The sequence below is a fragment of the Ranitomeya variabilis genome, chromosome 1, assembly GCF_051348905.1.
Source record: "Ranitomeya variabilis isolate aRanVar5 chromosome 1, aRanVar5.hap1, whole genome shotgun sequence".
Classification (NCBI taxonomy): domain Eukaryota; kingdom Metazoa; phylum Chordata; class Amphibia; order Anura; family Dendrobatidae; genus Ranitomeya; species Ranitomeya variabilis.
In genome coordinates this window covers 657,291,060-657,318,212 of record NC_135232.1, presented here as the reverse complement: position 1 = coordinate 657,318,212, position 27,153 = coordinate 657,291,060, and the positions used below count along the sequence as shown (strand labels likewise).

Below are 27,153 nucleotides of genomic sequence, written 5' to 3'. Positions count from 1 at the left end.
CTGGGCTGTTTTGGAAGTTTTGATAAAATCAGTTTATCAGCAGGAGATTATTGCTAGAGGACTCGTAAATTTACTGCCATGTAGCCCTCTATATTCATGAGTTCTGTATAATCCCACACACACCACTTATAGGCAGCTTTTTGCCTATGCACAGTGTACACAGAACGCAGCCAATGAGTGCTGTGGGTGGGGTTACACAGAGCTCAGCAGTCAGAGAACTGCTAGATCGACAGCAGAGAAAACAGTGATTTTATCAAAACTGCAGCAAGAAGCCCAGTAAGTGACACATCACTGGAATCTTTGCCCCTACATCATGCTGCTCTCAGATGGGGCAGCCAAAACCTGATTCCCTTGAAATGAACAGTGGACAGGAGCTGTCATGAACTCACACCCACTTTGGACAGTTATACACAGCAGTATTTATGTTAGGTGTGAACATGGCCTTATACAGGTGGGAGTCCAAGCCTCAGCACTGCCGGTCAGCTGTTTGCTTGGGGGCACCAGGCCCCATTATGGTTTACTAGGCCCAGCTTAATACTTATTGCTGACCCGTAATATAACACCGCCACCACCCTGCAGCCACGCGGACTCCTCTGGCCAATAAAATGCTCAGGATTTGTGAAAAGCAACAACAAAGTAGTGAATTCCTCCATGCCAGTGTGACTTGTCACTTAACTTGGGCTCCAACCAACTGACGATGAAAAGGACCCGGACACACAGCCCCTCGCCCTGCACGTCTGTATATAGAGCTGGCGTGAGTCTGCGGGGCAGAGGGGGCGCCAGAGGCCTCCTAGCAGAATAAACAGTCTGGGCTGCCTGCAGAACACAGAAGGTCATGCCTTTCTGCTACTGGAATAACTCACATTCTTTGGCACAAGCAGTGATCCTCCTGAGTATTCCTCCACGCAGGTCAGAGACCCAGATTTAACAGGCGGGGTTAACACCATTAACATGATGGACACCCAAATGGAAACCCCTTATAGCCAATAATTTGATCTGGGATGGTTTGTGTCCATCAGACGGATGCGTTTCTATTTTTCTGTTTTTATAATAGAGCAGAAAAGCTAAACGTCAAAAGCGAGTGTGAACCGAGCCCAAGCAGAGAAATCTGCGCATTGGAGAGTTTGTCCATATAGCTTTTTTTCCATATAAAAGACCCCGATTGCATTGCAGATGTATAGCGCCCCCTGTGTGATCCATGTATACTGTACAAGTCTCACTGCGCTGGCCAGAACGCGCTGGAGGCATCTAATCTACTTGAGGTTGGACACAACGTCTTGGCCTGTTCCTCTGGATTTAACAGCCGTCTGTTCCTCCGAGCTCGGCTACAGCTGACATTGAGGTACAAGGTGATACCTGCATACCACACACTGGCAATTCCCAGCAGCAAGTTTCAGCCTGTACCCTGGGTGGGTGTCTGTCGTTACAGCTCGGAGCACCGCCGTCCCTCCAGTGCTCTGAGCCATGGACCCACTAATGATATAGTACAGATCTGTCTAATCGCTTCTACCAGGACTTGTCAACATTACCGGGAAGGGGGCATCCGCTGCAGTGGATACAAAAAGTCTACACACCCCTCATAAAATGACAGGTTTTCGTAATGTAAAAAAAAAAAAATCATGCCAAAAAGAATCATTTCAGAACTTTTTCCACCTTCAATGTCGCCCGTAATCTGTATAAATCAGTTGTGAAACAACAAAAATATTTTCCGGTGAAAAAATAAAATAAAGTACTAAAATAGCTTTATGAGATTTTTTCATAATGAGTGCTGTCCTACACATGATATTCTACGGCGCTGAGCACATGTCCGACTTGATCCTTGGCGGAAAATATTGATATTGATCTAAGGGTTCGATCAAAAATCAACAATGCAAGTCTGTGGGTACGGTATTTGAAAAAAAAAAAAAAAATAGGACCGCACTCAGATGACATCACAGTTCAGTACGGTTTTCACGGAGTAACACAAAGGAGAAGGTGGAGAAATAAAGGCCAAAGTCCTGCCATCTTATCCCACAGATCAGACGTGTGAAGAATGCGAGAGGTTCTCGTTACACGCAGCACACAACCAGTATTTGCCAAAAATTCCTGCAGCTCCTTTAATGTTGCCATACATATCAAAGTGCTCTGAAGGGGTTACATTTATGTTGGTTAGAGCTTTTTTTTTTCCCCCTCCTTGCACAGAGCTCTAAATTCTACATGGAAAGAGATATTAAGACAATAAGCAGCACAGGAACTTAAAAAAAAAAAAAAAAAAAAAAGAAAAAAGCAAGATCATAAAAAGTGGGAATTCACTTCCCAGCTTCTGGGCTATTACTACATGGACTACATGGCTCCCAGTACTGGTATTTTTAGAGCACATAAAGCAGATATCCAGGGGTTTATATACTTTGGAGCAATGCCACATAGATTCTTCCAAAACCACCAGCTACAGTTCTGCCTCCTGCTAAAAAGAGGTCAAACATTAGATCCTGGGATTTCTTCATCAAAACCATAGAAAATCCATTTTATGGAAACCACTCCAAGGACACAATTATGAAAATTAAGACACATGGCGAATGTAGGGAACGCGCAGGGTCATCCAAACCCAATACTACACCCTGGTGTCAAGTCATTCATAGTGTCAGGACTGCCTAGGTATATCAAGGGGGAAATCTGCAGTCCTGGTGTTATCAGAATTCCCATACTGGAATGCAGAAAACTCCGGGCTGATGAGCATTTAATGGGGTATTTCATCCTGAAGTATAAAATTGGGATCAGTGCTGGTCCTGCTGCTGGACCACAAGATACCACCAGAATGGAGCAGTAGGCATGCATGCCGTTCCAATCAGACTATGCTGACCACCTGACCTATAGAGCGCGACAACACACACTGGACCTCCGAGCCGTAAAATCTCCTTCTACTGTAGTAGAGATGTGGTGGTCCCAGAGGTTGGACCCCACTGATCTAGCATTGATCACCGATGACCCATCCCAACATAAGCTCGGCAGCTGCCCAGGTGACATTTTCCTGAACGGCACCATGAAGTGGTCAGGAGACCCAGACGCCATTTTTACCGCCAGTAACATGCTCGGTTGTACAAGACTCCCATAAACTCCAGCCAGATGTCTAATGACACCACTATATATCCGCATGTCTGGTGTGAGGACATATAGGGCAATTACATGGAAAGTGACATTTAGTCATCAGCTCCGGCACAATGGTAAGACGTAAGAAACTGCATCAGGTTGTCAGACGGTACACCGCCATATGTGCACTGCACCAGATCAACATCCTGCCGTCCACAGACAAGAAAGGGTTGTCTTGTATCACCAGTATGGGACTCCCGTTATCATCTATTTGTTGGCGCCAGAAATTTGCACCAAAATGTTGGTGTATTTGTTGGCGCACAGTATGACACATTAGGTCAGCAAGGTCACGCACCCTAATCTGAGAAGGCATGAAAAAAAAAGCATCAAAAACACATAGTGAATATAGTGCAAGTCATGACAAACAGGTTTGTACCCAAGAACTCTGGCTCATTTAGCTTGATAAATACATCCCACTATGGATAACCCAAGAGACAGAGAGCGTTACCCGTCCATTCAGGGGCTCATTTCCAGAAAGTTTCTGCATGAAGGATGAAGAAACGCCACATTGGGGAGATGTAATACTTGCTTTGCTGCTTTCATTGCAGCGTATAGGGTGTAATAAACTCTAATTCTGTGTAACAGAACAAGACGCTGTCTGAGCTCCTCAGGGCGACTGACCCAAGACGCTGTCAGAGCTCCTCAGGGTGACTGACCCAAGACGCTGTCTGAGCTCCTCAGGGCGACTGACCCAAGACGCTGTCTGAGCTCCTCAGGGTGACTGACACAAGACGCTGTCTGAGCTCCTCAGGGTGACTGACCCAAGACGCTGTCTGAGCTCCTCAGGGCGACTGACCCAAGACGCTGTCTGAGCTCCTCAGGGCGACTGACCCAAGACGCTGTCTGAGCTCCTCAGGGTGACTGACCCAAGACGCTGTCTGAGCTCCTCAGGGTGACTGACCCAAGACGCTGTCTGAGCTCCTCAGGGCGACTGACCCAAGACGCTGTCTGAGCTCCTCAGGGTGACTGACCCAAGACGCTGTCTGAGCTCCTCAGGGCGACTGACCCAAGACGCTGTCTGAGCTCCTCAGGGTGACTGACACAAGACGCTGTCTGAGCTCCTCAGGGCGACTGACCCAAGACGCTGTCTGAGCTCCTCAGGGTGACTGACCCAAGACGCTGTCTGAGCTCCTCAGGGCGACTGACCCAAGACGCTGTCTGAGCTCCTCAGGGCGACTGACCCAAGACGCTGTCTGAGCTCCTCAGGGCGACTGACCCAAGACGCTGTCTGAGCTCCTCAGGGCGACTGACCCAAGACGCTGTCTGAGCTCCTCAGGGCGACTGACCCAAGACGCTGTCTGGCTCCTCAGGGCGATTTATCCTTGAGGGTATGAGATTCTTTATGGCAAAAAGTTAAAGAACAATTAATTTTAAAAACCTTTTTCATGTAAAAAATAAGAATTTGTGGGTGTCTGGGAGAGAAGACCCCCAACAATCTCTAAAACATAATGGCAAAAGTACTTAAGTGATGGCTACAGTCTGGGTTCATAAACTTTCGTTTCAACCATCTTCCCTACCCTACGAAAGCTTGGTTCGGTGCTTCTGCTCCTTCAGTTTAGCAATGGCGGGTGAAAACTTTAGTATTGTCTTCTATTCATGTCTTTCCACTCATTACAGTCTACGGCCATGTCCAAACACCATGTCAGTATTTTTTTGGTGGATTGTCCACAGGAGAATAAAAATTAATATGGAGACTTATCCGATATGAATCAAAATTCCAGATCAAATTCACCTATTTGAATCACTGGGTACATGAAAAGATAAAAAGGACAGCACTCGAATGCCATCGGAGTGTTGCCTGAGTGATATCGGATTTTTACTGCCTGGTGGGTAGGAGAATCGTGGATTTTTTTTCTTGCCTTTGAAAAAAGACAGAGAAAACAGACACAAAAAATGAATGAAAATTGGATCTAATCCACTGATGAAAAATGGTCTGTCTTTTCTTGCGCAAAAAAACCCAAAACCCACATGTGTGAATGAGGATGTGCTCCTGCCGGCGATTCAGCTGCTCCACATCAACAGAGCAGCTCTTCCTTTCTGTGACTGCAGATGTCATGCTGATTGACAGCCAGCTCCCTGCAGTTAGGCAGCACGGAGCTGGCTGTCAATCAGCATGACGTCGGCAGTCATGTCCCATAAACACAACAAAGCGTAAAAGAAGCTGCTGCTCTGTCAACGTGAAGTCCACAGAAGCCGCAAAATCCTGTCAGTAGTAGTGATGGGCGAGGATACTCATTGCTCGGATTTCCCGAGCACGCTCGGGTGGTCTCCGAGTATTTGTTAGTGCTTGGAGATTTTGTTTTCTTCGCAGCAGCTGCATGATTTGCGGCTGCTAGACAGCCTGAATACATGTGGGGATTCCCTAACAAACTGGCAACCCCCACATGTATTCAGGCTGTCTAGCAGCCGCAAATCATGCAGCTGAGGCAGGGCAGAGCAGAAATGGCAAGTTGTTAGGCCCACAGTAAAAGAAAATAGCCCTGGACAACCCCTTTAAGACTCATAGACCTACACCTGGTTGGTGACCCGATAAATCCACACCAAAATTTTATGACTAGCAATCAGGGGTCCAATAAATGTATTTCTATATGGATGCCATGTGGCAATATCACAGAGCATTTCCTTATCATTCCTACTAAATAAAAAAAAAAAAAGGAGGAAATGAGGTGAACACAAAAGCTTAAACATGAGTCAATGATAGTATCTCTGAAAACTGGGAAAGTTTCCCTAAACTTATTTTTATTCGTAAGACCTGCCAAAAAGAACATCCTGTAAGTAATAAAAAAGCAGTCGATGTAAAAAGAAAAGAACCAGGACTAACAACGGATTGGCCCAAGGTGTCGGGTAAGGTCATAAAATGGGTAAGAGAGCCTGGAGGACACGATAATCGTCGTCAGTTGTTATATACGGCACAAACGTCAGTGCCGGCAGGATACACTATGTGTCCATCATTGTAAAGCGGAAAGTGAGCTTCCATCTAAGGTCTGGTAAGACCCTGCAGCGATGTGGGGCACGGCCAGAGCCTGGTACCCGGAGATCTGCAGGTATTCGGTGCAGGGAGGCCGTGGCATCGTGGACGATAAATATGTACTGCTGTGTATCGCAGATGAGGATGTAGCAGATCACGGCAGCACATTTCCCTTTGTGCACTAATTATATATAAGAGAGAACTGGGACTGAAGCCAAGCTGGTAGCGAGGAACGAGGAGGACGCGGCGGTGCTGCACACACGGGGAGCGTGCGGAGGACCACAGGAGCTCGCTGAGTCTGCAGCGCTCCAGGCAGCGCACAGCTGCTCATTTATTACTTTCTTATTGCCCACTACTAGTATGAGTAGGTTGGTTTTAGCTCATGTTTAATATTTTTCTTGCAACCTTTTGCAACCTTTTTTTTTTTTGCAAAACGGATTTGCACACACACACATCTGCAGGAAACACAATTTTTGCTTTCAGTGCAGAGCAATAAGAAAAAAAAATATCCTAAAACTTACCTACAGTAAACCTATACCCCACCCTCCATCACATGAGGCGGAGGACACCTTTATGAGGGCAGAAGTTCGGAAGACATTTTCCCCTGTCCCTCACTGTATAACTGGCCTGATCCTGCGGCTGATGTGTCTGCTAATAACACGACGCTGCTGAATTACTATTTATCCACTTCACCGAAAATATCCATCAAGGCAGCTTCAAGGTCAAACTCAAATGAATCACTTTATTAAAAAAAATCATCTATACTTAAAGAAAAAAAAAAGAAAAAAAAGGGGTTGTCTGAGTTCAAAGGTTATTGCTCCTCAGGCTGAAGCCCAGTGTTTGTTGATTGACTGCAGCACTGACAGCACTGCAGCCAATCAATTGAGCTCAGCAGCTTGTGCCATCTACATCAGTTCTTTGGGGGAGTTTTTGCCTCTCTGAGCCTGTGTAGTTATCATGTTTGAAAAGAAGAAACCCCTTTAAAAGGGGATATCCGGGACTTAATAAAAAAGGCATGTAGTTGCTAACAGAGATAACTACCTGCCTGTGGTACCCGGCGCAGGTCATTGACTGCTCCTCCCAGAGACCCGCAGAAGGAAAAATACAAACATCCTACTCTGGTCCAGGATTCGCCCAATCAAGTGAAAGGGTCTTCTGAAACCTCAATTTATTGAGAAAAATGGATGAAACAGTTAAAAAAGGCTTTACAAAGGGGTGGTGCTCTCAGGATCCTCTGGGGCATGTCTTTAGGTCACTCTACATATTTACACTGTTAGCCACGCCCCTTTAAAAGACTATATTAGCCCTAAATAAAACGAAAAAAACCCACAATACTCGGGAGCAGAAGGATTAAAAAAAAAGAAGAAAGAATTAGTAATCTTATCATTTTCACACTGGCCACTGGGATTATTTTTTTTCTTTGGATTCATACTTCCTGACATTTCAGTAATTTCCTTATCATCAGAGACAGGTAACACCTCTATACACCGCTGATAGCACAGGATACAATATAAATAAATAAGTGGGCAGCTGTCCCTGCTCCCACAATGCACTCTGCACACGCTCAATAGACACATCAATACAAAAGCCAAGGTCGGGATTATGTTCATTGTGACTATCAATGTACAGGTGTTGTTTCCTGAAACAACAGGAAGCTAGAGTCTACAAATCTATAGTAGCTGGTGTGAACATTGCAAGTCCTTTTTTATTTGTAATATAGTGTAACTAATTGTAAAATATATATATATTTAAACACAAAAACCTGATTTAAACCATAGGTCATTTTCTGACGACTGATTCCATTTAATGCTTCCACATTTGCATTTCCAGTGAACAGCAAGGTTACACACACGGTTGGCAGGGGTATGATCTTGAATTCTTTTTTTGATAACAAATAACTAAAATATAATGCAGCAACTAATTGTTCACAGACATTGATCTATCCCTCCAATGAAATGCCAGATCTTTACAATGAATGGTCTGGGGAACGTATCCCCATTTATCCCAGCGGGAGGTTCACAAGGAGGGTCTGACAGCGCTGCCATCAGGCGGGGGTATATGTATCTGTCCTATGTTACGTGTCCATGTGCCGGCTGACATGTCATACAGGGACGGCTCATGGAAAATGAAGGGGATTAATAATTATCAGTATCCCATTTCCATAAGCCTTTGCTATACTGGTTTTCTCACTGGCTATTCAGGATGACTCGTTCTCCATTATCGCACATAATGGCGCGTTGTTCTAGAACTTGTCATAATGATTGTGTGGTTTGTGTGGGAGATGACGACGTTTCATTCCCACATTCCCCATTACATTTGGTGCCATATTTAAGAAAGCGTTGTGAGAAAATAATGACCTATTGTTTAAAGCAAGTTTTTGTGATACAGGTATTTTTTTTATTTTCGCCAATTTTTTTCATGTAATATTCTTTATATAAAAAAAAATCTTGTGATTTTCACACTAGACTCATACTTCCTGTCCTTTTATCAAGAGTTTTCAGCAGTCCCTTTATCAGCAGAGGCAGGTTAATACCGCTACACAGATTATTCACAATAGACCATGTCAAAATTAACCTGCTCCCCCTCCATTCACAGTTACCTTTGCACATGCTTATTAGACACATTAACAGAAAACACAGAACTGGTGTCTCTCTGTCTTTTGTGGCTATGTACATGTGTTGTTTCCTGAAACAACAAGAAGTTACGATTCTAAATAATCCCCAATGGTCAGTGTCAAAATTGTAAGATTTGTACTTATTTTAAATACAGATTTTAATATGGGGAAAAAAGATGGCAAACATTTTAAACATTTAACACAAAAATCTGATTTATACAATAAGTCATTTTTTGATGTCCTGAAGTTCAGACACACACAACCTAACACAATGCGTGATCATAGATACCCTCAAGACTAACCACACACGGCCTCAACACATTGGGTGATCATAGATGTCCTGAAGCCACACATGACCAAACACACTGAGTGATCAAAGATGTCCTGTGGTCCAGCCACGCACGATTCCAACACATGGGGTGAACACAGAAATTCTGATCTCCGGCCAAGCAAGACCCTAATGAGAGGCTGAGTCACTTCTCATGGATGGTGATCAAAGATGTTCTCAAGTGCGGCCATACATGACCCCGAACACAAAGGGTGATCATAGATGTCCTGAACTCTGGTCACACGTGACCCTAATGGGACACTGAGTCACTTCTCACTAGGCCTGTGGAGTCGGAGTAGTGGAGTCAGAGCTCATTTTGGTGGAGCCGGTGTCATGGAAATTGAGGAGTCAGAGTCGGAGGTTTGGCTTACCGACTCCACAGCCTTGGCAGGGCTGTGGAGTCAGAGTCAGAGCCCATTTTGGTGGAGTCGGAGTTGGTGTCATGGAAATTGAGGAGTCGGAGGTTTGGCTTCCCGACTCCACAGCCCTGTTCTCACGGATAAGCAGTGAGTTGGGGAAGTCAAGGAGCCCGAGGTCAAGAGCGGGAGGGTATGTCATAAACAGAGGGGAGAGACAAAGGCATAGTCAGGTCAGAGTCCAGGGTCAGAATTTCAAGAAGGTAGCGGATCAAAACAAATGAGGTAGGCAAAGGTCAAAGGCAAATCTAAGGTCAGGCAACAAAGATGAGAATATAAGAACCCAGAGCACAAAGCGCGCACACACACCACTTGAGCTAGACTTCAACTGGCAATGCTCTAATCATTGCCAGTCAGCTAAATAGCCAGGTAATCACCCAGAATGGGAGACACCTGGAGGAAACCCCTCAGGCCAGGACAAAGATGCCATTCACAATACTGAAAGTTCAGCACGCTCCTGATCCTATAAGGCGGCTGGGCTGTCACTTACAGCTTCCGTAGGAATCTTGACTCCCAACACACATGGTTATCATAGATGTCCTGGAGTGCGGCCATACAAACGGACAACACAATGGGATGATCATACATGTCCTGAAGTGCGGTTATGCATGACTCCAACACACGGGGTGATCATACATGTCCTGAAGTGTGACCATATAAAACGCAACACACAGAGTGATCATACATGACACGAAGTGCAGCCATACACAACCCCAACACATGGATGATCATAGATGTCCTAAAGTGTTACCTTATACAACCCACAACACACAGGGTGATCATACATGACCTGAAGTGTGGTCATGCACAACCCCAACACACGGGTGATCAGAAATGTTGTGAGGTACAGCCATACACAACCCCAACACATGGGGTGATCATACATATCCTGAATTGCAGCCACACACAACCACAACACACGGGGTGATAATACATGTCCTGAAGTGCAGCCATAAACAACCCCAAGATATGGGGTGATCAGAGAAGTCCTGAAGTGCAGCCATACACATTCACAACACAGGGGGTGATCCTACATGTCTTGAAGTGCAGCCATACACAACCTCAACACACGGGGTGATCATACATGTCCTGAAGTTGAGCCATACACAACCACAACACACGGGGTGATCATACATGTCCTGAAGTTGAGCCATACACAACCACAACACACGGGGTGATCATACATGTCCTGAAGTGCAGCCATACACAACCCCAAGACATGGGGTGATCAGAGAAGTCCTGAAGTGCAGCCATACACAACCACAACACACAGGGTGATCATACATGTCCTGAAGTCCGGCCATACACAACCACAACACACGGGGTGATCATACATGTCCTGAAGTCCGGCCATACACAACCACAACACACGGGGTGATCCTACATGTCTTGAAGTGCAGCCATACACAACCACAACACACAGGGTGATCATACATGTCCTGAAGTCCGGCCATACACAACCACAACACACGGGGTGATCATACATGTCCTGAAGTTGAGCCATACACAACCACAACACACGGGGTGATCATACATGTCCTGAAGTCTGGCCATACACACCTCAGCACTTCCTTATCTACTAAATACTGCAAAGGGTCATCATCAAAATATTTCCAGAAATGGAGAAAATTACAAAAACTATACAAAACAGACCTAACAATCCCTCACATTATGAGAACCCCCACAGACCTTAACAGGAAGAAAACGAAAGAGGTTAGGCCCCAGCAGTGCACTGGTAACTCGGCCATCTATCCTGCAGACGACTCCTGGACTGGGAAACACCAATCCTCCATAATAACTCACGTGACCGTGGTGGTGATTGCTGCCACCGCATGTTGTATTGCTATGGATGACTGTCAGGTGGCGCAACATGGGAAATCTTTTTACCAATCAGAAAAATTCTAAATCCAATTCTCCACTGTGACAGAAGTTGGAAATGGCTCCTAAGGCAACAACAAGAAATCACCTGGACAGACGCAACATCACTTATTTCCCGGGTACGTAACATTTTGAGATGAGGATTGACCCTAACCGGAGCCAAGGATTTGTCTCCAAGGATAATAAGACTGGGTTCACACTGAGGCTTTTGGAGGCAGAAAATTTGGAGGCAGAAAGTTTGATGGGAATTTACTTCTGGATTTTTTTTTCTTTTTTTAGGAGACATTTTTTCCTGCATCTTTTTGACTTTAGTGTCAAGTTTCATGTGAACTTAGCCTTATACTTTACTCCATGGTTGGCGTTGTACAACTGTAAGAGGGTTGTCCACCTTCGGGGAGAATTTTTTGTTACTTGAATGCATGTAATCGGGGGGGGGGGGGGGAAATCACTTTTATAATTTCGTCTCATTAACAATGTTGTGCCATTGTCTTCTACAGCCTCCTTGTCACCCTGTCTATTGTTGGCTGCAGAATGAGTGAACTGAGAATACGTTAGTGAGCCCCTAAATACATGCAAGCAAGTAAAAAACAAAAAGTCCCCAAAAGTGAGCTCCTGCTCCCGACTCAGGTCACAGAGCCACTACAGGACGATCGGACTGCAGTGTGGCTCCTCACCTCCGGGGGCAATATTTCCATGTTTGTCCAGAGTTAAAGGGACTGTCTATGATAAAAAAATAACCAATATATTCCTGCCCCCCTAGTAGGCCCCCTCTGCGCTCTGATTACCTCCCAGCAGTGATGACCTCACATACACCCATGTGATCACTGCAGCCAATCGTTGGCCTCACCACCGCTACTCAGGACAGTGATTGGCCGCACCGGTCATGTGGGTAGTTTAAAGTGATGTCATCACTGAGGGACGTAAACAAAAACCAATGGGGGCGACCGGAGGCGCCAGAGGGGTAATGAGCAGGCGAATGTTGGAGATCGCTTTAGTTTATTGCATTTTCTGTTGTCAGACACGCTCTACCCTTACCTAGAAAAATCCCTTTAAGTCAGTGACGGACACTAATGCAACCATCTACAGCGCAAGCACAGAGCATGAGGGTCCCCGAATTGTGCTAAAGGGGGTAAGAGATTGGCGCCAGAGACGGTAAATCCTCTACCCCCTCGCAGAACTAGATCGGACATACGCCGCACGCCCCGACACCTACAGAAGCCCCCCGAGTGTGTCCAGACCCGGATACGACCGCAGGGTGGCACCGCTTTGCGTCACGTCGTGCAGCTCCTGATTGATTACTGCTGTCTGCCGTACGATTGGCAGCGATCAGATGATTTAAGGACTTTGGGCTCATGGTAGACCCCGGTGACCCCCCATCCTCCATGTATCCCCCAGTACCCGGCCCCCCAACCATCTATCCTTCCCCGCCTCTCACCAATCACGATCCTCAGATGCTTCAGCCGGGTCAGGACATCCTTTTTGGGGTCCAGCACTTTTTGGGTTGATTTCTTCACATCCCCGTGAGTTTTTTTAGAGAACATCCCGGATGAGAGGAGGAGGACCCCCCGGCTCACCCCCGGGTGTCTCCCCTCCAGGTAACGGTATATACGGGCTTCCCGAGGAGAGGACGCGGACAGCCCCGGTCCCAGGGAGAGGATGGGAGGGGTGCGGGTGTCCCCGCTCTGACAGCAGCAGCAGGTTACACAGATACATCCAACATGGCCGCCCCCGTCTGACTCCAGCATAACAAAGCAATCGAGCGCCGAGCAGTGCACGGCACGCTGCTGCCACCTAGTGTCCAAAATGTATCTATGCGAGGTGGAGTCAGGAGGGTGGGAGCTCGGGGAATCGCACGGTGTGTACAGGTCGCAGGTCAGCCCCAACCTGTGCTCTGCTGTGCACATGACAATCCTGGACACAGGAGATCATCATGGGTCACACAGCTGCATATCAGTGGGGTCCTGTGGCAAAATAACGCAGGCCTCATTCAGACAAGTGTCCGTGTGCGAAACGGACTGGTGCAAATCATTTTACTGTTTATCGAAACGTCAAGCCGTTCTTGACATATGAACACTTATGTTTACATCTTGTCGCCTTGGGGACCGACCACCGCTGCTGTCTAGCTTCTCCACTTGTGAAAATTGGCTCCAGTCGTCAGTAATACTGTATAATAGTTCGTCAGGGGCAGGCTTACCATCAGTGCAACCGCACAGGGGCCCGAAAGATAAGGGGGGCCACTGCCACCTCCACAGACGCATAAAAAAGGGCATTACGGTCAGTTATTAGCTCTCTCTGGGCACAAAGAGGTTAAAAGAGCGGGAGCAGCTCCGCACTGTGGCTCCCAGTACATAGGGACAGGGTTTGTGTAGAAGAAAGGCAAATAAATCTTCATTCTCTGGGACTGTGGGGCCAATTTATGATTGGATTTTTGCATTTTTCCTCTAGTTTTTGGTGTTTTTCATTTCTTATTTATTATACACTTTTTTTTTATTTTATACATTCACCTTTTTTTATTTTCTCCATTGTGGGTGAGGTTTGGGGTTTTTAAGATGTTTCTGGATGATTCTTCAATTTGAACTGTCTGAAAACCTGCAATATTTTTGGCAGATGCGCTCCTGTCCCCTCCCCCACCACACTCTCCCCCTTGCCCTTTTCAATGTTTTATGTACATCATGCGACTTTTTGCTATAAGACGACGTAAAAGCCAAAAACAAAGTATATTTTTGATTTTGCACAAAATTCATAAACCGGGTGGGCTGATTTGAAGAATTTGGTGCATAAGAAGAAAAAAGGCTTTAAAAAAACACAAATGATGAATCAGGGCCTTAATATTTTATTACCACAGACCCACCGGGCCTTATAGTCAGATCAGGACCAGAAGCACCAGGTTTGGTTGAAGGAGGCTAATTATTCTCTTAATTATGAGGGAAAGATGATTTACAGGCTTTTGGTTCAATAAAGTATTGCCTGCAAATAAGTCTCCATATACCAGCTGGTCCCCTTAAAGGAGTTGTCCACTACTTTAATACTAACAGCCTATCCGTTGGATAAAAGTTGGAGCGGGTGCGACACCGGCACCCCACCGATCTGCTGAGTCCTGTGTCGGCAGGCTATCATTAGTTGCAGAGTTAAATAGCACAGCTTTGTGAGCTGTATAATGGCCACAAATCCTTGTCAATCAAGTTCTAATCTTTAGAATAGGGGAACATGACATGTGTAGTCCCCGGCCGCGGCCTCTATGCAGTTGTCAAACCTATGCGCTCCATAGCGGATAACATCCGGCCACCAGCTGATCGGCTGGGTAGTGCTGTCTGATGCCCCCCCAACACTGATCTGTTACTGTTTACCCATCCTACGTATAGCTCATCAATACAAAATTAGTGAACAACCCCTTCAATGGAGATTTTAAAACTTTTAACTAAAAAAGCAACAATTGATCATCCTGTAGTGATAATGTGCCATCCATCCGCGTGACCCGACCATTCATTTCAGAAGTAAAAAATATGGCAAAGGAAGACAAGTCCACCATTGTTTTTTTAACGAAATTCATTGACGCAGCTATATGGAATGAGAGGGTTAATTCTGCACTGCCGGGATGGAAGGATAAAGGGGGGAGGAATGTACAGGAAGGCGGTTATAATAGTCGATGCGCTTCGACGTTCCAAAAGTCTTTGTCAGGACAAAACCACAGTGTACGGTACAATTCAACAATGCCGGTATGAACGGACGTACCATTTAGTTGTACTCTTAGCTGTTGGACCTGTTAGTGACCATACCAGCTGAGTAACGCCGCTGTTGGTCTCCCCTTTGTACTCAGGTATAACTCTATTGTTATTCCAGTTTCTTTAAAAAAAATGATGCAGCCAAATAGTTACAATGACACTAAACACTATTTTTTTAATATTCAGAGAATATAACTGCACAGCATGGGGCAAAGTTATTTTCTCTGATAAAGCCCCTTTAGACTGTTTGGGATATCAGGAAGAATAAATGTCCAGAGAACAAAAGGTGAGCGCCACCATTTCATCCAACAGTAAAGCATCCTGAGACCACTCGTGTGGGGGCTTTTCATTTATGGAGGGGGCTCATCACAATTTTGGCCAAGATCACTTCCATAAATAAAGGGTGGGATCTATTCGTCCTCCAAGAGCAACATCTCCCGACCATCCAGGAGCAACTTGGTGATGATCAAAGCATGACGGAGACCATGTCCCAAAGCACAGTGATACCTAATAGTCAGGGAAACTCCCCGGACCTCAATCCCAGTGACTGATGGTCGCAACGTTGAAGCATTTTCAATGCCAGATTCAATGACATCTCTGATGGCTCTTGTGTGTAAAAAATATGAGAATGTCGCAAAAAGGTTTTTTGATAAAAAATCTTTTAAAATCTATTAGCTTTATCTTTTTAAAAGGTTTAAAAAATAAAAAAAATCCCCAAGTGCAGGTTGTTTAAAAAAAAATAAATAAAAAAAGTACTTTACTCCCCATCCCTGGGATCAGCGCGGAGTCTCACCACTGCCCCGGTGTCTGATATTGTCTGAACGTAGCAGCACAAACCCCTGAACTCGTTGGAGCGCTGCAGACAATAATAAACACTGGTAGAGACTCGTTGCTGGACTCGTAGAGCTGGGTAAAGCGCCCCTTTAAGCAGGGATTGTCCAGTACTGGGTAACCCCTTTAATCAATTCAGGACCCCAAATGATTTAAAAACAATGGACACTCACCTCCTACAGGGTCACGGTTCCAGCGGTGTCTTCTCGGCTGCTGATGTTGTGAGAGAGTGCCAGGGCCGTAGTAATGGCTGAGGACACCGGTGCTTTAGTGCCCTGGCCTCCCTTCACATGAAAACAACGTCCATTACTCTGCATACCTGTGGCTACACTTTCTGCGCCGTCGGGGTCCTCTCTGCTCTGCTGTAGGCTCCCACTAAAAGTTGTTGCACAGATTGAGACACAGTCCATTTCAACTTTCATAAGTACAACTTTACTATTTTCTTTACGCAGCACATCCATATTCTTCACAGCATTTACAACAGGGTTCACATTGCACATCTCTTCCTCTTTCCTTGCACTTCCCTTTCTGTCACACAGCACATACCCGGGTCGAACTGTTCGGTTCCTCAGCGACCTCCCTGTTCAGCTGTGCTACGGATAGACTTTCCTTAGTCTGTTTTGCCCCAGACATGAGAGTATCAGCCTCCGAAGTCAGTTGCCACTCGGTGAGAGACCTGCCCATCTGTACTGTACTTTGCGATGACCCATGACCCAGTGCACTCCTGGTCCAAGCTCACTGCATCTGAGACTTCCCTCAGCCGTTTCACACCGATTCTGAGGGCATCTGCCCATGCTATAAGCTGCTGCATACTAGAGCTACCTGCGTCCGCGTCCTGTTACTGTTCCTGTCTTTAGTCTCCTTGCTGGCTGCTGTATTGGCCCACTGCTATTCAGGCCCAATGCTGTGGATGGCTGGGCTTCTCCGTTAGGCCTCTTTCACACTTCTGTTTTTTTGTTTCTGTCCAAGTCCATCATTTTATGAAAAAAATGGATCCAGCAAATGTTGCTGGATCCATTTTTTTCTCAGACTTGTATTAGTGATGGATTGTGATGGATGGCCTTCCGTTTCATCCGTCGTAATTTCTGTGTCCGTCGGGCGGAAACAACGCACATAGAAATGTTTTCGGATCCTGCGCTGTCCATCGTTGGCTATAATGGAAGCCAATGGACGCAGGATCCGTTGCTGACTGTCAAATAACAGAATCCAGCGACGGCTTACGTTCTTTGAAATCGAGCATGCCTGGAAGGACTTCCATTCAGGGGAAAATCTCTCTCTCATTCTGTTTCTTAAAGGGAACCTGTCACCCCAAAAATCGAAGGTGAGCTAAGCCCACCGTCATCAGGGGCTTATCTACAGGATTCTGCAATGTTGTAGATAAGCCCACAATGTATCCTGAAAGATGAGAAAAAGAGGTTATATTATACTCACCCAGGGGCGGTCCGGTCTGATGGGTGTCGCGGTCCGGGGCCTCCCATCTTCATAGGATGACGTCTTCTTCTTGTCTTCACGCTGTGGCTCTGGCTCAGGCGTACTTTGTCTGCCTTGTTGAGGGCAGAGCAAAGTACTGCAGTGCGCAGGCTCCGGGAAAGGTCAGAGAGGCCCAGCACCTGCGCACTGCAGTACTTTGCTCCGGCTGTAACTACTTCAATGGATCCATAAAAAAAAACGGATCCAGTGCATCCGTTTTATACAATCGGCACAGGATCCGTCTTTTCAAGACTTTGACGGAGTGTGACTGATTCTAAAAAAGCAGATGTGTGGAAGAGGCCTTAGTGAACATTGCGTGGCCACTGCTACAATTCTGGGCACTTAAGCCCATGCAGGTGGTTTGGGCACCCTGGCTCTTCTGGCTCAAATGAAGAAGTTTTCCCCCTCTTAGGCTAGTTTCACACTAGCGTCGGGAACAACCCGTCGCTGTGCGTCGGGCCGACGTTCCCGACGCTAGGGTGGTCTCCGCCGCACAACGGGGGCAGCGGATGCATTTTTCCCACGCATCCGCTGCCCCATTGTGAGGTGCGGGGAAGTGCGGGGAGGTGGGGGCGGAGTTCCGGCCGCGCATGCGCGGTCGGAAAAAATGGACCGTCGGGAGCAAAAAACGGTTTTTTCTCCCGACGGTCCGCTACCACACGCCCAAGCGTCGCAAAACGGATGCGACGTTTGGCAATGCGTCGCAAATGCGTCGCAAATGCGTCGCTAATGTTAGTCTATGACGAAAAAACGTATCCAGCAAGAACTTTTGCTGGATGCGTATTTTCGGCAAAACGACGCATTTGCGACGTATTGCAGTTAACGCTAGTGTGAAACTAGCCTTAGCTGCAGCTGACCCCTCCTACATTAACTATTTATAGTGTTGAAGCATATCCTTACTAAACATACTACAGTGCCCCCATCTAGTGTCCACAACTAGGCACTACACTCTCCCTAACACTGACATTAATTCAATACATTTTATATATATATATATATATATATATATATATATATATATATATATATATATATATATAGCAGCATGGCAAGCTTAAAGGGGTAGACTTTACCTCCCCTTACAATGTGACAATTTGCAGCCATTGGTAGGCTTCAGTCTTTACGAATACGTCTGCGCTTAGATGGAATGTTGATGATTGGCTTCAGTGGATGTCCTCATATGAACTCGAGCGTGGGAACTTTTACTAGGCTCCAGTTCATGAGGACATCCAGCAGAGGGCGCCTCACCGCAACTCAAGGTAACTACAGGTCATTCCCCTGCAATCCATTCATTCCCGGGGGTTTTACAGCCACGAGCACTGCTTTAGCACAGCTCCTGGCTGTAAAATGATTTAACCCCTTCAGATGGATTTACATCGTGGGACTTGACCTGAGCGACAGAAGGTATGGAATATTGTTGAGTTTTTATTTTTCCTTTGTTACAGGACGAGGGTCTTCAGGTGGATTACCAGTATAATAATATTACAACAACCTGTGTTTTTATTTCATTAAAATACTTTTAAATAATGTGTGTGTGTTTTATTAACCATTTCGTACTATTGGATTAATAATGGATAGGTGTCATAATTGACGCCTCTCCATTATTAATCTGGCTTAATGTCACCTTACAATAGCAAGGTGACATTAACCCTTCATTACCCCATATCCCACCGCTACAGGGAGTGGGAAGAGAGTGGCCAAGTGCCAGAATAGGCGCATCTTCCAGATGTGCCTTTTCTGGGGTGGCTGGGGGCAGATGTTTGTAGCCAGGGGGGCCAATAACCATGGACCCTCTCCTGGCTATTAATATCTGCCCTCAGTCACTGGCTTTACCGCTCTGGCGGAGAAAATTGCGCGGGAGCCCACTCCAATTTTTTCCGCCATTTAACCCTTTATTTTAGCAGCTACAGCTGCCAAATTTTGCACATGCACACTACTAACATTATTAGTGTGAAATATGCAAAAAAAAAGGGGATATGAGATGGTTTACTGTATGTAACCATGTCTCATATCATGTCGGGTTTGGGAAGGAGAAATGAGAAGCCGGCAATTGAATTAGCGGCTTTTATGCTATCTAGCGCTGCATTAAATATAAATATACATATATAGGTGTCTCACTGACATATATAAATGTATATACACACATTCTATGTGTATATATCTACTCTATTCTAACCTGTCAGTGTGATTTTACTGTACACAGCACTGATTTGCCGGCTTTTCAAAGGACACCGGTGCGTACAAATCGGACAGTAATACGGATGTCATACGGATGATGCGATTACAAAAAACGGATGATGCGATTAAAAATCGCATTGCACTCGCATGACAATCGCATACGTTACATCTGTATTTTCGGTCCAGATTACGGACCGTTTTTTCTCTCGCAAGTGGTAAGGGACCCTACGGATGACATACGGATCACAATTTTGGGAACATTTCTGTGTATTACGGCCGTAAAAAACGGACCGTATTTACATACGCTGAGTGTGACGCCGGCCTTATGCGGATACTGCCACAATAAATAAATGCATTTAAAGACATCAGCATTTGATTGCTTTAGTCTGCCGCCCCGTCTGTTTATAAGCCGCCCGGCAGCCACGCTGTTTCGCTTTGCCACTCGGAACTTGAAGTTCTATTTTTCATAAATTTATGGAACTCATAACGGGAGCTGAGAGAGAATAGAACTACAAATCCCAGAGTGCAGTGCGAACTCTAAGGCCGGCCGTGCGTTCTCAACTAAACCGAAGGCTGTGCTGTGAAGAAAGAAAAGTAATAGCGAATCAGAAAGAGGAGGGCGAGTGAGCAGCCAATCACTTTTTCTAAAAAATGTGTAATGTGGGAGGTGTCATAAAAGTAGTAGGGTAGGGTGAGCAGTGGGTGGTCCTTAGAGAGAGGCAAAGCTGAGTCGCTGGTGGGGGTGGAAATGCCGGTCCATTCGCGGGAGAAGAAGGAAAGTAACCACAATGACATGGAAGTGGATTACCCCGAGAATGAGGGCAGCAGCTCGGAGGACGAGGACACGGACAGCTCCAGCGGCAGCGAGGAGGGCGACAGCTCGGGTAATGTGCAGCCCGGAGTCCTGTGCTCGGGGACTGATGAGCGCACAGTGATGGCGGCACCGCTTATGTCTCGCTGTGGTTTGCTATGTTATAGTATCCCCATACATTAGCTGGAGTGCCACACATTGTACCTGGTGACAGCAGCACGGGCGTCAGAGGTGGCAGCAGCACAGGTGTTAGTGGCGGCAGCAGCACAGAGGTGGCAGTAGTACGGGAGCTATTGGTGGCAACAGCACGGGTGACAGTGGCACAAAGGTCAGAGGTGACAGTAGCACAGGGGCCATAGGTGGCCGCAGCACAGGTGGCAGCAGTACAGGTGGCAGAGGTGACTGCAACACAGGTGGCAGCAGCACAGGTGTTAGTGGCACAGGGGTCAGAGGTGGCAGCAGCAGAGGGGTGACAGGTGCCAGGGGTGGCAGCGGCACAGGGGTCAGAGGTGGCAGCGGCACAGGGGTAATTGGTCAGAGGTGACAGCAGCACAGGTGTCGGAGGCGAGAGCTGCACAGGGGTCAGAAATGAGAGCAGCACAGGGGTCAGAGGCGGGAGATGAGAGCAGCACAGGGGTCAGAGGCGGGAGATGAGAGCAGCACAGGGGTCAGAGGCGGGAGATGAGAGCAGCACAGGGGTCGGAGGCGGGAGATGAGAGCAGCACACTGGTCAGAAATGAGAGCGGCACAGGGGTCGGAGGCGGGAGATGAGAGCAGCACAGGGGTCGGAGGCGGGAGATGAGAGCAGCACACTGGTCAGAAATGAGAGCGGCACAGGGGTCGGAGGCGGGAGATGAGAGCAGCACAGGGGTCGGAGGCGGGAGATGAGAGCAGCACACTGGTCAGAAATGAGAGCGGCACAGGGGTCGGAGGCGGGAGATGAGAGCAGCACAGGGGTCAGAAATGAGAGCTGCACAGGGGTCGGAGGCGGGAGATGAGAGCAGCACACGGGTCAGAAATGAGAGCGGCACAGGGGTCGGAGGCGGGAGATGAGAGCAGCACACGGGTCAGAAATGAGAGCTGCACAGTAGTCGGAGGCGGGAGATGAGAGCAGCACACGGGTCAGAAATGAGAGCTGCACAGGGGTCGGAGGCGGGAGATGAGAGCAGCACACGGGTCAGAAATGAGAGCGGCACAGGGGTCGGAGGCGGGAGATGAGAGCAGCACACGGGTCAGAAATGAGAGCGGCACAGGGGTCGGAGGCGGGAGATGAGAGCAGCACACGGGTCAGAAATGAGAGCTGCACAGGGGTCAGAGGCGGGAGATGAGAGCAGCACAGGGGTCGGAGGCGGGAGATGAGAGCAGCACACCGGTCAGAAATGAGAGCTGCACAGGGGTCGGAGGCGGGAGATGAGAGCAGCACACGGGTCAGAAATGAGAGCTGCACAGGGGTCGGAGGCGGGAGATGAGAGCAGCACACGGGTCAGAAATGAGAGCTGCACAGGGGTCGGAGGCGGGAGATGAGAGCAGCACACGGGTCAGAAATGAGAGCTGCACAGGGGTCGGAGGCGGGAGATGAGAGCAGCACATGGGTCAGAAATGAGAGCTGCACAGGGGTCGGAGGCGGGAGATGAGAGCAGCACACGGGTCAGAAATGAGAGCTGCACAGGGGTCGGAGGCGGGAGATGAGAGCAGCACACGGGTCAGAAATGAGAGCTGCACAGGGGTCGGAGGCGGGAGATGAGAGCAGCCCAGGGGTCGGTCACTTTGCAGGAGATCCAGTGCAGACCTTGGTGCTCCTTACAGCCCTTGGCTTCCTCCCTCTGACAGGATGGCGCGGGGTATATGTGTAAGTGCTGTGTGCCCTGAAGTGAGACGTGGCAGAGCCAGCAGTGACCACAGTGTGCACTGATCAGTTGTAACATTAAGTCATGATTCACAAAGCACTTTAGTCTCGGTTCAGTGATTCCCAAGTTCCTAATTGGGTACGTTTTCCCCACACTGTAAAAAGACAATGTTGTGATTTACTTGTTATTAAAAATCTTCTTTCTCAGGTGAATTTTTAATTTTCTTGTTTACTGCTCAATACCTACGTTACTGGCCACCTCTGCAGTGCATCAGCAGTGGCCGATCTCCCAGGCAGGGAACACACGCTTGTGACGCTGGCTGGATCCTGCGCTTTGCAGTGCCGCTGCACACCTCCGATGCTACATTGGTAAAGCTGCCTCATATAGCAGCACTGGAGATCTCACAGTTTGGACCGGCGGTGCGATGATGCTACTGGTCCAAGCTGCCAATCATTTTAGGTAACTTCGCACCTCTGCCAACCACCTTGCCCCCAAATTAGCAAGCAGGAAACCTGGAGGTAGGGTAACCGTGCAGTCCTTAAAGCTAACCTGAAAGCACCTCCCAGGCCCATCCGATAGGTACTGTCGTGTGTGCATAGAGGTCTGCTGTGATGTTCTCCCCCCCCCCCCCCATATACAGCAATGATCCTACTGTCAGATTCCCTTTAATATATTTAACACATCAGTGTTAAAATCAGGAAATGAAATTACCTGTGAAGAATGGGTGTAGGTGACGGTCACTGTCACCAGATTTTGCAAGTGCAATCAGTCGCAGATTTTTGCACACTCAGAAAAATTTCTCAGTGTTAACCCTTTGTGGCTGCTTTATTGGTGGTGGGGGTGGGGGGGTTCACTTGAGAATTTGTGGTCCGTCTTGCGACCGATCTACCACAGCCTTCAGACTAACGTAAGTCTCAGTGCTGATGTGTGCAGAGACAAATATCATGGTTTTTGAAGCTCAGGTTTTATCCTGGTCACGTAAAATAATTAAAAAAAAAATGTTTTTCCATAATTCAGAGAAATAAACTTTTGTTTTGATGTTCTTGCAGAAATGGATGATGAGGACTGTGAGCGGCGGCGGATGGAGTGCCTCGACGAAATGTCAAACCTTGAAAAGCAGTTTACAGATCTAAAAGATCAGTAAGTATCTTAATAAGAGTCATGCAAGGTCTGCAGCTGCCGGTTAATCGCACAAGGCCATCCTCAATGTCTGATACATCAACTTCATTTTATTTTACCAAGATAGTGTAGCTAAAGGGGTTCTCCATTTTCAGCAAAGCTTGCTGGCAAGTAAAATAACAGCTGCAATGGTGATGTCACGTCAACAGTATGCATCACCGCTGCAGCCAATCACTGGGTCAGTGACTCATGCTAGAGAGACCGAAGCAGCCGTGGAGTACTGGAGCCAGAAGAAGGCTAGTACTATGTGGATCTATTTTATATGCCTGCAAGAGTTTGGGGTCCGCTTTTCTGAAAGTGAAAAACCCCTTTAATGACAGATTTCACGTAGAAATGGGATGTTTTCATCTCATCCACAGGATATGCCACAGTTGTATAGTTGATCTGGGCCCCACCAACTGTACCTGTATTTGTCTTGAGAAACTCTCAATTATGCTCTGATTTCGCTATATAGGTGGTGGGAATTCTGTAGGAATGTCTGGCTACTTCAACCTTAGGAAAGATACAGGTCACACTCCTGGGATCTGCATCTACTATACGTTTGTCACGTCTTGTGGATATGACACAGATGTGCATGATGGGAATGATCTTTTAAAAATAGAAAAATTGGGGCGAGCTTTCTAACAAGTCTTTTACTTCTTCCAAGTGTTGATTGACCTCCAGACAGTTCAGCTCTGCTGTATAATGTCCTATAGGTTGCTGTGGCTTCTATGTGTGCTAAAAAATGAATGTAGAGCAGGAATTGTGCCGTGCACAACTCTGCCGTGCCGTGTATGGGAGAGATCATAGCAGCCAGTCCCCTTCCACCAGCTCAGTGTTTGCAAATTAGAGCTGGAGGTTGCAGAGGGTAAAACTGGTAAAAAGGCAGATTACAAGTCATGTAGTGGTCTTATTCCTCATGTACATACATGACAGCTTTTTAAAAGTTTCTTGAATGTATAATTACTCATGAAGTAAAATGAATTAAATACAATAAATACGTGGGATACAATAAAGCAAAGATATAAACTGTGGGAAGGTTTGGTCCTAATGCTTAAATTATTAAAATGAATGTGGCAGCAACAATATGTGCAATGCACATGTTCCAAAAACTAATAAGAAGGAAAATGTAAAAAGACTCCATCATAGAATCACAGAAAGTTAGAGTTGGAAGGGACGTCCAGGGTCATCGTGTCCAGCCCCCTGCTCAGTGCAGGAGTCACTAAATCATATCAGACAGATGTCTGTCCAGCCTCTGAAGACTTCCATTGAAGAAGAACTTGCCACCTCTCCTGGCAGCTTGTTACTCACTGATTCATTCACTGAAGAAGGAGAGAAGGAGGTGGTGCTGGGCAGGGGATAGAGCTATAGTGACAGAGGCTTCAAATCTACCATAGCTCTTCAACCTCATTTGCATATCAATTCAAATACAATTTCTCAGTAATAGAGTGATGGGCCGGCTGTGTAAAGTTATTGCTGGACTTGTCTTTGAGCTGCATGCACATACATGAATGGTTGGGGGAGGGTGAAATCCTGCTGACAGATTCCCATTTAAAGGAATGTTAAAATGTCTTTCTTACTCTCTTAGATGATGGGGGACAGACAGGTTACATCACAACTACACATTTCTTTGTCTGTACCGCAGATCTGCCCTTTGTAAATGGATAGGTTAGAGCTGCAATACCAGGCATAGACACATGGAATAGAATGGCAGTGTAGTACAGTGACATGGCTGGGTTACTCCACTGATCTGTGGATGCCCTTTATTCTGCTGAAAAATTAGAAGTATCGGGTCTAACCCCCACATGTCCGACGTTAATGGCCAAGCCTGAGTTCATCCTACTTTGGAAGTCCAGAGTCTGTTTCTGTGACCTTATACTGTGAGATGCTTGGTATATTTAGGCCTCATTCTGACGTTGTTTTTTCACGTATGTGTCCCTTGTGTGTATTTCACTGATGGCCCTCAGACATGTGACAGTCTACGGGGCCATTCATACTTTTGTTATTTCCCTGTAGACGGAGCGGTCCGTGCAAAATTGCGGAGACGTGTTGTCACGATCCAGTTTGGGATTTGTGGCAGATCTGGTTTCCCTCAGTTTAAGACCTTTTTCCTTTCTGGTCATCGGGGGTTAATGCAGTTCCCCCCCCCCCCCCTGATGTTGGTGGTGACCACTCCCACCATTCTAGAAGAGGTCACCTGGTGCATCAGCCGGTTGGTTGTTGGTTCATTCTTCAGCGACCAAGCTGGGAGGAGGAGCTTGCTGGGAACAGTTGTTCTTCTGCTGAGTCCAGTGAATCTGGTGTTTCTTTCCGCTGTGCTGTGCTTTTCAGCAATAAGCTAAGTGTTGTTTTCCTTTACCTTGTCTGTCGTTCCTTACCCCTTGTTGTATTAGTGCAGCGGTGGGACCAGTGCTCTCACCTGCCAGTTCCCTACTTAGGGATAGGTGCAGGGCAAGTGAGGGACTAGGTATCCTGGTCAGCGACGGGGTGAAAGAACCCGTGTAGGGATGATGGCAAGATCAGGGCACATCTGCAGGCTAGTGCAGGAGGTGCCCATTCCCCCAGTCCCTACCGACAGGGCCCACCGTTGTAATTGTGTCCCCGGTGTTCTCTTGTTTGTTTGTGACAGATCTACGGTTGGGTCGTTTCATACCGTGTCAGTCACATCGTGACACGTGTCTGATCAGAATCGGCAATGCGAGTTTATGGATCCTTGAAAAAATAGGACAGCACTCGGATGGCTTGTGATTGTGGACTGATTTTCAAGAACTGTTATATAGGAAAAGAACAGAGTTTTTTTTTTTTCTTCCCCTTGTACGAGAAAAACTGACACTTGGACCTGCCTCAGCTAAAACTGACCAAAAATCACTGGCATTCGGTCTCTTTCTCGTACATGAAAGAACACAGACCAGACATCTGGATGAGGCCTTAGTTGTGATCTTGTCTGATCTACACATGTAGCATAGTATACTGATCTATATTCCCATCTTCTTTCTGTTCACTGTATTTTATTTGCAGACTTTACAAAGAACGCTTGAGTCAAGTAGATGCCAAATTACAGGAGGTGATTGCTGGAAAAGCTCCCGAGTACCTGGAGCCCCTGGCTGCATTGCAGGAGAACATGCAAATACGGACAAAAGTCGCAGGTACAAAGCATTAAATAAATGCCATACAACTAGTAATGAGTCAACTTATTTTAATGTCGTCCATAGGAAACATGAGGTCAAATAGCCCCTCCCACCTCCTTTCCCCGGTGATTTTTATTTATTTATTTTTTCCTGTCCTTATGGGGTCGAAGAGGTCATCCTAAAGTGCTCTGTGCCGTAGGCAGACACTGGAGAATGATACTAGTCGGAGAGCGGGGAGATCAATTGTGCTCACCTCTCCTCTCCTTGTGCTGTTCCTGACTCCCACGAACTAGGGACTCTCAGCCTCCAGTCTGTACCTTCGTGTAAAATCAGGGGGGTCTTCAGGCTTGAGGGCTCTGAGCTCTCCAGCTAATCTCCTCCCCCTTCCACTTTGGTTGGGCTGGGGAAACCGAGAGGCGACAGGAGAAGCATTCTTCAAGCTTCCCTCACTGGAGCTCAGGTGACATTGTCCGGGCGACTGGAAGTGGAATCAGACGTTGGGCGTCATTTGATAGCATCACTTCCGGGTTTTGCATTCCACTGTGGAACGCACAGGCAGAAAGCACAGGAGGCAGACTGATACCTCCTGCTGGGTTTCCCTCAACACCGGAAACATAGTGGGAGGAGTCCCTCTGACGAAAAAGAAGGAGCCGCTTTTACGGTCCCTGTAAGTATGCA

General features: G+C 47.0%; 2 protein-coding genes across 5 annotated transcripts in view; one reads left to right on the top strand and one right to left on the bottom strand.

Annotated features, from left to right (window-relative positions):
* RALGAPA1 (Ral GTPase activating protein catalytic subunit alpha 1) overlaps positions 1 to 13,064 on the bottom strand; it is a 236,193-nt gene extending 223,129 nt beyond the window's left edge. For 3 of the 4 annotated variants that reach the window (XM_077262692.1, XM_077262701.1, XM_077262712.1), the window contains exon 1: positions 12,766 to 13,059. In XM_077262692.1, the coding sequence (XP_077118807.1) occupies positions 12,766 to 12,871 (106 nt within the window). In that variant the 5' untranslated portion in view covers positions 12,872 to 13,059. Of the gene's footprint in view, positions 1 to 12,765 lie in introns of all 4 variants that reach the window. The other variant, XM_077262721.1, reaches the window with a different exon arrangement.
* A 7,151-nt stretch (positions 13,065 to 20,215) lies between these two features.
* The window catches only part of BRMS1L (BRMS1 like transcriptional repressor), a 78,939-nt gene continuing 72,001 nt past the window's right edge, over positions 20,216 to 27,153 (top strand). The window contains exons 1-3 of the mRNA XM_077262686.1: positions 20,216 to 20,415; positions 23,239 to 23,329; positions 26,366 to 26,493. Coding sequence (XP_077118801.1) covers positions 20,280 to 20,415; positions 23,239 to 23,329; positions 26,366 to 26,493 — 355 coding nt within the window. The 5' untranslated portion in view covers positions 20,216 to 20,279. The remainder of the gene's footprint in view (positions 20,416 to 23,238; positions 23,330 to 26,365; positions 26,494 to 27,153) is intronic.